The 13,441-nt window shown below is 51.7% G+C and overlaps 1 protein-coding gene across 6 annotated transcripts in view; it reads left to right on the top strand.

Annotated features, from left to right (window-relative positions):
- Window positions 1-13,441, top strand: part of MIB2 (mindbomb E3 ubiquitin protein ligase 2) — a gene marked incomplete at its 3' end in the record, with an annotated part of 41,541 nt that overhangs the window by 15,120 nt on the left and 12,980 nt on the right. For 5 of the 6 annotated variants that reach the window (XM_029578624.1, XM_029578625.1, XM_029578623.1 and 2 more), the window contains 11 exon segments: window positions 87-383; window positions 4,361-4,532; window positions 5,241-5,347; window positions 6,221-6,415; window positions 6,786-6,928; window positions 8,190-8,297; window positions 8,681-8,785; window positions 10,042-10,204; window positions 10,823-10,956; window positions 11,415-11,563; window positions 11,897-12,053. In XM_029578624.1, coding sequence (XP_029434484.1) covers window positions 137-383; window positions 4,361-4,532; window positions 5,241-5,347; window positions 6,221-6,415; window positions 6,786-6,928; window positions 8,190-8,297; window positions 8,681-8,785; window positions 10,042-10,204; window positions 10,823-10,956; window positions 11,415-11,563; window positions 11,897-12,053 — 1,680 coding nt within the window. 6 annotated transcript variants of the gene reach the window in all.

Here is a 13,441-nt window from a genome sequence, read left to right as displayed (position 1 = left end):
CTTGGAGAGCCGGGCACCTTGGCAGTGTTTTTATACTCTCTGATAAAAAGCCATGGCAACCTTTCTCTGCTCTGCTTTCCTTCCAGGCGCCCTGGAGACGCAGCTCCCATCTGACGGATGTTGCCGGCGCGGTGAGATGGATCTGGATCCCTGTGCCGATATGCAGGTGGGAATGCGGGTGGTCCGTGGACTGGACTGGAAATGGGGCAACCAGGACAATGGAGAAGGGAACATCGGCACCGTGGTAGAGATCGGCCGGCAAGGCAGCCCAACAACACCGGACAAGACCGTGGTGGTCCAGTGGGATCACGGGACAAGAACCAACTATCGGACGGGATTCCAAGGAGCCTATGACCTCCTGCTGTATGATAATGCACAAATCGGTAAAGAGAAGACGCCGCACTGTCTGCTTATTCATGCCACACAGATCACTAATTACCATGTTGGATTTGTTGCAGTTTGTGATACTCTTTATCGGCCCACGGTAAGGAGGTGGTCACGATTTCTCCAGACCCTCCTTCAGGTGTGACTCATATGCTCACAAATGTACAAGAAGGGGGGGGATCACCTGTGGTCTCCACAACTCAGAGACCTTACCAGTGGATAAGTCCTTTCCTGGTCCTATTGAAAGGTATCACAGCCTGCACAACATCCTTCTTTGTGTCTGTGCCCAGCTTGCAGCCAGGGCCCATCGCTGTCTGAACTTGATGTGCTCAGTCAAAACTGGACTGAACGGTCACGAAAGTTCCTGGAGATTGAGCTGTCTGCGGTATGAAAAGAGAGCATGCAACACATGGAAATAGTGGGATTTCATTTTTATTTGAGCATTGTTCTGAATGACCATGGTTGAAAGTTCCCTGTACGTACCCGGATCAGTCCAGACTCCTGGGTTTTGCCCCCCTGCCAGCAGGAGACAGAGAAAGTTTCACTGACACTGCCCTATAACTCAGTGTACCACCTGCAGTCCTCTGTATTTCTCTGTCTCCAGCAGATGGTAGATGGTCTTAAAACTTGCAGTCTTTCGTAGTGGCTTACTCACACCAATCTCGAGCATGGTGTGGAATTGGAGGTTCTGAATTGGGTATTCCCTGTACGTACCCGGATCAGTCCAGACTCCTGGGTTTTGCCTCCCCACCAGCAGATGGAGATAGGGAACCACTGATGCAAGCTTCTCTGAATGGAGGGTGGTGTGGAAAGATCAGTCTGTGGTCAAAAAGGAGGCCTCATGTTCTTATCAGTCGGTTAGAGATGAGAGCGGTGCATTTCGTGTTGCTTTCCTGTCTGCCAAGGTTACGCGGCCATCCAGTAAGGATTCTATCAGACAAAGTGTCGCTGGTGACCTGCATTAACCGTCAAGGCAGAACCAAGCATCAGTCAGTGGCTCGAGAGGCCCGAGAGTTGATTCTCTGGGCAGAGCAGCACTTGGAGCAACTGGCAGCGTCTCACATTGCCGGAGTGAACAACATTCAGGCGGATTTTCTCAGTTGGAGAAAGTTAGACCCCGGAGAATGGGAGCTGTTGGAGGCAGCGATGTGTGTCATTCACGGAAGATGGGGATATCCCAACCAAAGAGAAAACCAAGGCATCGCGGTTTTACAGCCGCTGAACAGAACTCTGTACAGAAGGAAACGGAGCTCTGGTGCTGCCGTGGGCTCTAGGGATTCTTCTTTGTCTTCCCTGCCATGTCCTCTAGTGGACAAGGGATTACGGCAAATAGAGAAACATCCAGGCAACAGGATCCTGGTAGCTGCAGAGTGGCCACCTTGACCATGCTTCCCAGATCTGTTCCACATGGCCATAGATGGGCCCCTGAGGTTCGGACATTAGTCTGCTCTTTTTCCATCAGGGCCCAATATTTTTTTGGGTCGAGCAGCTTACTTCTGTTTTGTGGCTTCACGTCTGAGAGGAGACAACTGAGATGGAGGACTATTCCGAAGTGGTTATTTCCACCTTATTGCAGGCTAGGCGACTTTCTGCATCCTTGACTTGTGTGCAGATTTGGAGGATCTTCGAGTCCTGGTCTGCTGTTGACGGAGTGCAGCCTCAGCCTGTTCAGGCTATAGTGTCGCATATTTTGACTTTTCTACAGAGAGGTTCTGGTCAAGGGACTGGCCTTTAACTCTCTGAGAGTCCAGGTAGCGACATTGGGTTGTCTCCAGGGTAAAGGGCAAGGGCATCCTCTGTAGCATATTTGGATGTTCTACAGTTCTTCAGCTAAGAACTTTCTTCCTTGGGTGCAGAACATTTGTCTGTCTTGGAATCTGAATCTAGTCCTTAAAGGATTGTGTGAGGCTTGGTTTGAACCACTAGAGAGCTACAGTTAAGGACTTTACTCTTAAAGTGGTTTTCTTGGTGGCTATTTGTTCAGCCAGGAGAATTTCGGAGCTCCAGGCACTGTCGTGTCAAGATCCCTTTCTACAGGTGTCTAAATCAGAGATATCTTTATGCATGGTGTCTTCTTTTCAACCTGAGGTAGCCTCAGCATTCCATCTTCATTAGACAGTGACATTTCCAGCTTTGGATTCCTCTACTTCTCACATGGGGGAGCTTAGGCTCTTAGATGGGAGGCATGCATTTATTGAGGTATCTAAAGATCACTTATGATTATGGTACATCAGATCACATCTTTGTAGATCAGATCAGCTCTTTGTACTGTGGAGTGGTCCAGAGAAGGGAAATAAGGCGTTTAAGGCTACAATTGTGCAGTGGCTGAAGAAAGCGATTGAGTCGACTTTCATTTCTAAAGAGCGCCTGCTGCTGGAGGGTTTGGGGGCGCACGCGACGTGTTCTCAGGTGACTTCCTGGGCTGAGTCACAACAGGTGTCTCTGCATGAAATTTGCTGGGAAGTCATTGTACACTTTTGCTAGGATGTCGGAGCTCTGGCTTCAATGTCCTTTGGTGAGAGTGTTCTATGAGCGGAATTCTCCAGGTCTGACCCATGTTAAGGGGAGCTTAGGTAGATCTCAGGAGTCTGGACTGATCTGGGTACGTACAGGAAAAGGAAAATTGGTTCTTACCTGCTAATTTTTATTCCTGTAGTACCACAGATTAGTCCAGAGACCCGCCCACTCGTACTGTTGCTTTGTATATAGTGTGGAGTTGTTGGAGGTTTTCAATGCTGATCGCTTATGTTAAATTTGGAAACTAGTTTTCCATTGTCTTTTTGGGCAACTTTTTCTTCTTCCAGTTTGTTGGAGGGGAGGGAGTTTGCTTAGAAATGTATGGTTATTGCTGCCACCTTGGCTTGGGTACAGGTCAATACTGAGGGACTGCAGGTGGCACCGGGGGTTATGTAGCAGTGTCAGTGAAACTTTCTCTGTCTCCATCTACTGGAGGGGAGGCAAAACCCAGGAGTCTGGACTGATCTGTTGTACTACAGGAACGAAAATGAGCAGGTAAGAACCAATTTTCCTACATCACTCCTTATTATATATCTAATGAGCTCCCACCCTGAGTACTGTATCCAGGTCTGAAGAATATAGCTGCAAAGGGACACTGATGTGATAGAGGCAGACCTGAGGGAGCTAAAGTTACCACTAGAAAAAAGAAGAGAAAGGGGAGATAACTCATTCAGATATCCAGCAGACTTCAGAAAGGCACCAGGAGGAAGCATTTTTCATAGAATGAGAAGCTCAAGGACAAGGTGTCGTCATATGAAGTGTAAAAAAGGGGAGATTATAGGAGCCAAAACCATGGCAGAAATCAGGCATGCATGGGATAAACACAAAGACGACTTAGGGGGAGGGAGGGAGGGGAATACAGATTAAGGTCTTGTACAGCACAGTCCAAGACAGGACATGGTCCCTATCTGCCGACATCTTCTCGGTTTCTTTATCCGTATCCTGACTGTTCATCTCAGGTCTGGTCTGCCACACATCTGAATACTAAAAGCGGAAGCCCTGACGGTACTGGGGAGCCGAACAGCCTCTGAACTTGTGACCTTTAGTCTCAGGGGGAGTGGGCGTTGATGAGTAAAAGACTTAATCGCCTTGTTATGGTCATGTGCCTGCACTTATCTCTTTATTTAACTCTACGTTGTCTTGGGCTACTGGGTAGTTCGTATATTTCTTTTTTTAAATTTTCCATCGTGAAACGAAACATTGGCAGGACAGAGGGACTGCAGGGCAATAGGTCAGGTGCCAGGTACAAACTGGCGAGGAGTGGGGATCTCCCACTAAGGCAAGGTCTTGTGAGCAGCGTGCAGCATTAGAATACATCCGCCCTCTGGTCGCGCCCTCTCGGAAGCAGCAGGTCAGGTGCGCACTTTGGCAGCTCTTTCTCCTAACCGACAGCAAGACGTCCGTCGTGCAGCCAAGCCCGTGGCGCCTCGGCGTTCACTTTTCCCCTTCTGCGTTGCAGGTGTGCGTCACCCCAACATCATCTGTGACTGCTGCAAGAAGCACGGGATCCGCGGCATGCGCTGGAAGTGCCGAATCTGCTTTGATTACGACCTGTGCACCCAGTGCTATATGAACAGCAAGCACGATGCCTCGCACACCTTCGAGCGCTACGAGACTGCCCATTCGTGTCCGTAAGTACCCCGGTCAAGCCGATTTCCTGCTCACTGCTTTGAGAAGCCAAGGCTCCAAACCCTCACTATTTTTCTGTAATATAACTTACTGAATTCCTTTATGGTTCCCTGTTTTTGCCCTCACTGACAACAGACTACAGAGTTACTACCAGCAGTGTAGTGGCTCTGGACTCAGCCTGCCTCCAGCTTTCTTCTACAGCGGCTTAAAATCAAGCAGTGTAGTTCAATTTTTAAATGTTTTTGTTTTAAGGGAAAATAAATAGAACTATGCGTGTGTCTGCTGCACGGCTCTGCCAGTACCACCTGGGTCCTACTGGGTAGTGCGCCCTGCTGTTCCAGTACAGACTCCCCCCAGCCACATCTGTGCCAGTGCACCTCCGGCCTGCCTGCAGAAGCTGCTTAGCAGCTGATCTCCTGCTGGCCAAGCCTTAAACCATGTCTGTGTCTTCTGCATGGCTGCCATCTCGTGTGCATCATGAGACATCTTTGAATTCTCATCCTTTAGCTAATATCTGGCTAACATTTCTTTGTCCTTCGTGTGCAAAGCAAGGTTAAGATTTGAGATTCCAAGCAGCTCCAGGGTAAGGAATTTGCCCCAGCTCCTCCTGGCCTGGGCTGTTTCTTCCCCGGGGGCATCGGGACCCCGGCCGGGGATGTAGACGCTGCTGGACGGGAAGGGATTCACCGCCTCTGTGTCTTGTGTTCCAGGGTCACGCTGAGTCCCCGACAGAACCTGCCTCGCACGACGTTGAGAGGGACATTCCAGGGCGCTAAGGTGGTCCGTGGTCCTGACTGGGAATGGGGGAATCAGGATGGTGAGCAGATCTCCGCTATTGTAACAAAGTCACAACAGAAAATGATCTGCCCTTAGCAAACCAGTAACAGTAAACAACCCCAATGCAACTTTACTGGGAGGGGTTCTCCCTTTTTTTTACAGGTGATTATTGCAGCTGATAGGAAACAAAACTATTAAAAAAAAAATGTATTTGGATTTAGCAAAGCCTCTGTTACTACGCTTAACAGAAGGCAAGGGCAGTAACCTGCACGGAGCGGGGTTGCCACCCTAAGTAAGTCACTGGGCAGATCAGATGGACTTGGGTCTTTATCTGCCGTCATTACTGTGTTACTAGCTAAGGATCCCTTGGCAGTAGACGTGGCTGTTGTCTAGCTCGGGATGCAATGTCCGGTCATAAGCTTTGGAAGGCAAAAACCTGTGGAAATATTCCTACAAAGGAAAAAAGTGTTGGAATTATTTCTTTGCTTCTGATTTTGAACAGAAAGCACCAGCTCCCTGTGCGTAGCCGGATCAGTCCAGACTCCTGGGTTTTGCCTCCCCTCCAGCAGATGGAGACAGAGAAGTTTTGGTGGACTCTGTCCTAAACCCTGAGGTGCCACCTACAGTCCGTCAGTATTTCTCTGTCTCCAGCAAATGGTGGAGGCACAAAACCTTCAGTCTGGTCTAAATCAGTTTCTTATAATAAGAAAAAAAATTTAGCACACTCTCAGTAGGTGATGAATGCATCTGACCGTGGAATTCAGAAGGGTCGGAAGGCAAGATCTAACAATAACAGCCTTCTGGTTAAGGGCCTTACAAAGAGGACGGAAGCATCACAACACAATTAATAGATTTACTGCTGCTAACACATTCTTCTCTATGCTAAAAGCACGAATACATATTTTTATCTTAGGCGGCGAGGGTAAGGTTGGACGAGTGATGGACATCCGTGGATGGGATGTGGAAACAGGCCGTAGCGTGGCCAGCGTGGCCTGGTGCGATGGGACCACGAATGTCTATAGAGTGGGGCACAAAGGCAAAGTAGATCTTAAATGCCTCACCGACTCCTCCGGGGGCTACTACTACAAGGAGCATCTGCCCAGGCTAGGTGAGTGGAGGAAACCCCCCCTGCTCCAGCCAGCCTTCCCGGGTAGGGGCACTGATGGCTCATTGCTTAGTGCGGGTAGTGTGCGCAGTTCTCTGTAAGTGGTGCGTGCTCCAAGTGAGAACACATGGCCACGGCGTACGGGTAGATAAGGCCACAGGGGCTCCCCGTTTATAAAATGTCAGACAGTGAGGAGGAGGCTGACGAGTTGGAAAACCTGCTTTCTGTTATCTGGTGGTGGGGAGGGGTGAAGGTGAGGTGTAGAGGGCTCTTTCTGTGTGCAATAAAGTTTTATTCTCTGAAACTTCCTGTAGAGTTTGTGTGGATCTGGGGGTGTGACAGGGCAGTCACTCTCCCGTCTCTGCCTCCTCAGGGAAGCCGGCGGAGATGCAGCAGAAGGAGAGCACGGAGTCGCACCCCTTCCAGCATGGGGACAAAGTGAAGTGCCTGCTGGACATGGACGTCCTACGGGAGATGCAGGAGGGGCACGGCGGGTGGAATCCCAAGATGGCAGAGGTAGCGGCGCCGGCCACCCCGAGCTTCGCTCAGAAATGACATGGGATGTGTCTTTGAAACTCTTTTCTCTCGAGTCGGTATCGAGTGTAGGGCCATGTTGTAAGAGGCTTCTGGGTTGTTAAAGTCGCTTTGCGAACACCCAGATTCCACGCACGCAGCTAGCAATGACTTTCTGATCCCAGCAGCATAACACGAGAACAGGCCAGGGTCCATCAAGCCCAGCATCCTGTCCCATGAAGCGGATCTAATTCCCGTTACTCGTTCCCGGGGACAGCGATAGCTTTCTGGCTAAGAATGTGTCATGGACTTTTCCTCCAGGAACTTATACCCCGCAGTGCTCGTCGCCTTGACCGCGTCCTCTGGCAACAGATCCCACAGCCCAATTGTGCATGGAGTGAAGAAGAAGTGCTTTCCATGATTTGTTGTAAATCTGCTGCTTGATGGTTTCATGGAGTGTCCTCTTGTTGTAGTAGTATTTGACAGGGTAAACAAATCCTCCTGTAGTTACCCGTTCCACCCCACTCGTGATGTCTTAAACTTATGTCCCGTCTCTTTTCCTAGCTGAAGAGCCCTAACCTGCCCAGCCTCTCATCCCAGGAGAGACGCTGCATCCCCGTTGGCTAAATACAGAGGCCTTATAAGTGATAGTCTCTGTTTTATTCACCATTCCTTGTCAGATCATTCCTATCACACTAATCTGTTATTAATTTATCAATGTCCAAACGCAGATTACAATATACATTCATAAAAGTTTAACACAAACACAACGCAATAAAACTAAAATTATAAATTAATACATAAAACCTGCACCTGTTACTGTCATTATAGCCGTGATTTTGTCCCACTCTCCCCTCCAGCAAAAGCCTCACAAAATAATTCTGTCTTAACTAATTTCCTGAATTTTAAATAATCAGATTCTCTATGCAGGCCTACGGGCAAACCGTTCCATAAAACTGCAGCACAGATAGGCAAAACCCTCTTTCTAATTCTGTGCATTCTCTGCCGCCCGTCCTAGCCCTGGGGAGCGCAGCGATCAGAAAAGCGGCCGGCACTGTGTGTCCCCTCGGGAGCAGCTCTGTGACAGCACGGAGCCGGGCGCTTCCGGAGCAGAGAGAGCGCGGCTTGTGCTCCACAACAGGGAGCCCTTGTATTTCATAAAGTTCCTAGGAAAACCAGCCAGGCAAATTCAGTTAAATCAAGACCTGCCAGTGAATGAGATTCACACTCTCTCTCTCTCTCTCTGCCTGTTTTACCCGTAAAGTTCATCGGCCAAACGGGAACCGTCCACAGAATCACGGACCGAGGTGATGTGCGCGTGCAGTACAACAGCGAGACCCGCTGGACCTTCCACCCAGGAGCTCTGACCAAGGTATGAGCAGCGCCCGAGACGCAGCTGGCGAGGGAGCTTCCGCCGTCCTTCCCCCATCATTAATACGCAGCACGTTCGTCACCGAGCAGTGCTCCCAGCCAGCACGTTGGGACGGTTTTTCCATGCTGCTCCAGCTCGATTTCCCCCTCTCCTCCCGGGGCTGCTGGCACCGTCTCGCCCCCTTCCCCGAGCGAGGGGGGCGATCCGAACGTGCACTGAAGGTTGGGAGCGAGGGGACCCCCGTTACACAAGGGGCAGGGCTGAGAGAAGCAGCTTCTCATTTTTCCCTTCCTTAAATTGCTCTCATTTCTTCCTCCGCTTTCACACCTTTTTCATTTTGCTTGCTGCTTTCAACCGGTTTTCTGATTCTTTTCCCCCTGTAGCTCAACAGCTTTTGGGTTGGTGATGTGGTGCGCGTAATGGATAACTTGGAGACAGCGAAGCGGCTGCAGGCTGGCCACGGGGAGTGGACCGATGATATGGCACCTGTGAGTGCTCGCTGCTTACCAGGCAGCGACTTCTACCCTGCCTCCCTCCTAATCTGAAGCAGCAGAGAAACCCAACCAACGCCCGTCCCCTCCCTTTCCAGTCCCTGCCTGAAAGTGGCTTTGTGCTTAAGGCTTCTGACAGGTCCCGAGACTTCACCCTTCCTGGGCGGGGGCCGAAAGAGATGCACCCCTCGTCCTTCTATAAAGGCGTGTGAATGTTCACGAAAGTAAATACGAGGGGGTCAGAAAAGGGAAGGGGAGCAGCAAGCACCAGGGCCAACTCCAGCCCCCAAAGAAAAGCAACTGAGCCACAGCATAGGCCACGTGAAACTTTGAGGGGGTCTGGGCAGTGATGCTGACTTGGCGTCAACCTGTTAGTGTAATGTTTTATGGCGTCCATTGGGCCGAGCGGGTTCTGGAGAAGCAAGTCAGAAAATAATAAGTACATAAACTAATTCATAGCTCTTATTAAGAAGAGGTTGGAGGTACAGATGTATCTCTTACCCTGCGGTCAGAGGGACGGACGTATCTCTTACCCTGCGGTCAGAGGTGCGGACGTATCTCTTACCCTGCGGTCAGAGGTGCGGACGTATCTCTTACCCTGCGGTCAGAGGTGTGGACGTATCTCTTACCCTGCGGTCAGAGGTACAGATGTATTTCTGTCAGTCGGATGGGAGTATTTTACCATTTTACGGCCCTATGAGAAGACGCAGTTACCTGTCCAGCAGTGAGGGTGCTGCATACAGCACAGAGCTGTGGTATCTGCGGCCCGGATATCAGGGTCACCTTGTGATCGCTCAGTGCTGAGGGCACAGAGCCAGAACCAGCCTCGCCTAAAGCTTTCCATTCATCGTCTGCCTGGGTGCTTGCAGTATGGCGGGTGCCTTTCTTTCAGACACAGCTCCGTCCTGTTCCATCTCAGACTTTGCATTATTCATACGTTTCACGGCCATCCAAAGACATTGTCAGCCCTTGCTTGCTCTATTAATAGCCCAGCTTAGGGGTAGTATTTGGACGCCGCTCCCTCGTATTTCCAGGGATTCCTCTTAGCCAGCCGTCTGGGAACCACTGAGAGGCAGAATCTGCCTTGCTGGGGGCCATTTTCTTGTTCTTTCAAGCTTTTGGTGGCCGTCTTGGAGTTTAGTGTTCAGGATGGCCCCTTTGGTGCTTTTCTGCCGTCATTACTGTGTTACTACGACAGAGCTGTTTAATTCATTGTTTCTCTCGTCACCGTTTTTGTCCTCTCACCCTGGCAGGTGCTGGGGCACATTGGGAAAGTGATTAAGGTCTTTGGCGACGGGGATCTGCGCGTGTCGGTCGGGGGCCAGTCCTGGACCTTCAATCCTGCCTGCCTGACAGCGTATCAGAGAGAGGAGGACGCAAACCTCATGACCACCGAGAATGCCAAGGAATCCAAAAGTAAGGAAGCAAATCATCCGCGTCAGAATACCGCGCAAGCGAAACATAAAACTGTACCCTAAGACGTGAAGGCGTAATGTGTGCTCTTCATGGGGCAATCGCAGCACCTCGGGGGCTCAGATTCTTCTTCTGTAACCTGGAATTTCCTTTCAGCAGTCTGCTGGTACAGCTGAGGCCGTTTAATCGGACTTTACTCCCCAAACTTTTTTTTAAAGGAAAAAATCTTTAAGAAAATACGCATTTCCAGGCAAATCACTATTTTATTTTATTTTTTTTAAACTATGGCATAGATTAGGAACTGTGGCTGCTTGCTGGGCTGGGAGGTGGAGAGCAGGAATCGCAGCAGGAATGGCCGAGCTCACTAGCCGGGTGTGCGTTGCCTTCTCTAGCGCGGTTACGCCGCGAGCTCCCTGTTTCAGGCCAGAGTGCTGCTGTGGAAGACGTCCTGCTGTGCGGGGAAAGCTGCGTCCGGTTCCGCTCCTTTCCTCTCGCCCACGTGGAATTTTGGATCTGATCTTTTTTTTATGTTTGGCGGGGGAGGTGAGGGACGACGACGCTGCGACGCTGGCAGTACTGGGCCGCTTCACTGCTGACTCTGGGCTTTCTCGTCTCCCGCAGGCACCCTCATCTCTGTGCTGGAGAAGCTGCTGGCCCAGAAGCCGGACTCTGAGAACCCGGGCCACCTGGTTATCGAGGCGGCACATGGGAACGCTGCGAAGGTGTGGGACCTGCTTCAGAAATACCCCGATAAGGCAGGTGACACCAGAGCTAAGGCCATAGGAGGCGTTTTCAGGGGCTGTTGCTTGAAGGCCCTGTATCTAAAGCAGTCCTGACACAAACCTATGGGCCTTTAAAGACTGGATTTGACCTTTCCATTTTGTTTGTCTGCCCCTCACATCACCACGTATGAATTCACTGATTTTCCTGCGGGCATGCAGTGGACTGGATGATAAAGTCAAATTTAAGACACTGAGCTGGGGAAAACAGAAGTTAAAGTTAATTGCATAAGGCTTTTCGCTGTTCTACATTGCATGCACACAATTACGTCCCCTGGCAGAGGCGGCACCACTTCTTCTGACCTGCATCGCACGTGAATGAGCCGCGTCTGCAGGGAAGCGAAGCTCGGACGTGCGTGCTTCTGGTGCCCACTTTCCCGTGTGCATACCTTTGCCGTCGTGGGTGACGGGGAATATTTCTGCTTTCGCTGCAGGTTGATACCAAGAGCCAGGGCAGGACGGCCCTGCACGTGGCTTCCCACCTGGGTCGCCTGGCGGTGGTGAAAGCTCTGCTGCAGGCACAGGCCAGCATTGATCTCCAGGATGAGGAGGGAGATACCGCCCTGCAATACGCCGCCTTTGGGTGAGAGGCGGGGGGTGCTGGGGAGGGGACCAAGAGAGAGCACTGTGGCTGCAGGTGGGGGATCGCTAGCTTTAATGGTGCAGGCTATGCGGGGGTCACAACACATCCACTGCACTCTCTCTGTTGTTTAATTTCATGACGACGCACCTGTGGGATTATTCATCCAGACTTTAATGATATTCCTTAACTCCGGCTTTGAGTTTTCTGACCTCCTGAAAGGTCACTGCATTAGGTGAGCACTAGGGTAGAAGATGATATTTTTCCCCTCGCGTTGGGGATCCACTTCATAGTCTTGGAAAAACCGCTTAGAATCCTTCTCTGTTTGTGTCTCAGAAATCAGGCCGAGGTCGCTAGACTTCTGCTGGCTAAAGGGGCCAACGCTGACCTGCAGAACAACGCCAAGTGCACAGCCCTGTACATCGCTGTCAACAAGGGGTTTCCGGATGTGGTGAGGGTCCTGTGCACTCGCAATATGGCTGTCAATCTTCAGGTAGGACGACGCAGCTTCAGTCGGAGCTGTTTTTTACATATTATGGGAAATGAGTCACACCTAGAGCTAAGCAAGGCCCTGCACATCCCTCCTACCCTGCAGCACCCCCTGTTCCTGTTCGTACCCCGGATCAATCCAGACGGGTGGGGTTTTGCATCCCTACCAGCAGATGGAGACAGAGAACCATACTTTGAGGCTCTGCTACATAACCAAGGGCGCCACCTGCAGCCCCTCAGAATTTCTCTGTCACCAGCAGATGCTGAAGGTGCAAACCTGCAGTCTGGAGCTATTTTGAAGAAAAAAGGATAAGATAAGAGAATTTGGCTCCCAAGATGTTAGGTTCCTTCGTGGGCCGTCCCTCGGGGGGGTTGGTAATCCCTGTCCGGTCTCGGCCCTTCTTGACAGGGGGGAGATAGACAGGGGTCCTAGTTCCCTCTCCCCCCTCTGGGCCCTCTCTCCCTCGGTGGGCCTGTCTCCTCAGCCTCAGGAGGGACCTGAAGCCGGGAGAGGGGCAGCAGCGGAGGCTCTGTGCAGGGCTGAGGAGCGGGTAAGTATTTGTTTTCCTGCCAAGAGGCAGGCCAGAGGGAGCGGCCAAATTGCCTGCCTTCTCGGGGTCGGCTGAGGGCTGAATTTCAGCACCGGGACAGCGGTGAGTGTGATTGCGGAGGCTCGGTTTTATTTTTAGGCCTGACCGCCCCGATGTGCCGGCTCCCGCGCAGCAAACTTTGCAGTAGCTGCGGTTTGAGGCGAGCTCGCCTCAATGCGGCCTTATTTTGTTGCGAATGTGCCTCGGGGGTGGGCAGGACCTTGATGGGACCCCCGGGAAAGGACGCGAAGGTGCAGGCGGCTGGGACAGCTCCAGGGCGAGCCGGTGGCCGTTTCTGAGCCCTGGGATTCTCCCCCCACACTTTTGCCTGTGGGGAAAGGACCCTGCTGGTGGCAGGGGACGGGGAGCGACGCTTCCTCCTCCGACCCAGAGGCGTTTTCCACAGGGTTTGGGCTTCTCCTTCACAAGGCTTATTTAGCCAGGAGGGAGCTAGTGGTAAAGAGATCCTTGCCTAGGAAGTCCCGGACGGCCAGAAAGGCCAGAGAGCCCGCGGAGTCAGGAGGGATCCTGCGTATGCTGGGACTCGGGGCGCCCCGGAGTACAATTCGTCAGCCTGGATGATCCTGAACAGCTTCAAGGGGGTCCGGTGGGCTTCGACAAGGGCCCTGTTGGTGCCCTGGGAGATCCGGGACAGGACCCTGAGCAGGATCCATTGGATCCTTTGGGATACCCCGCGCAGGATCCCGGGCGCTCAGGACCCAGATGCTGATCCGATCGCGGAAGGAGATGACCCGCGAGTGGTTGGGCTGTTCAGGAGGGAGGAACTGGGTCCGTTGATTCC

Source organism: Rhinatrema bivittatum, chromosome 15 (genome assembly GCF_901001135.1).
Source record: "Rhinatrema bivittatum chromosome 15, aRhiBiv1.1, whole genome shotgun sequence".
Classification (NCBI taxonomy): domain Eukaryota; kingdom Metazoa; phylum Chordata; class Amphibia; order Gymnophiona; family Rhinatrematidae; genus Rhinatrema; species Rhinatrema bivittatum.
Note: the sequence above shows the minus strand (reverse complement) of the source record. Positions and strands in the feature narration are given on the sequence as shown.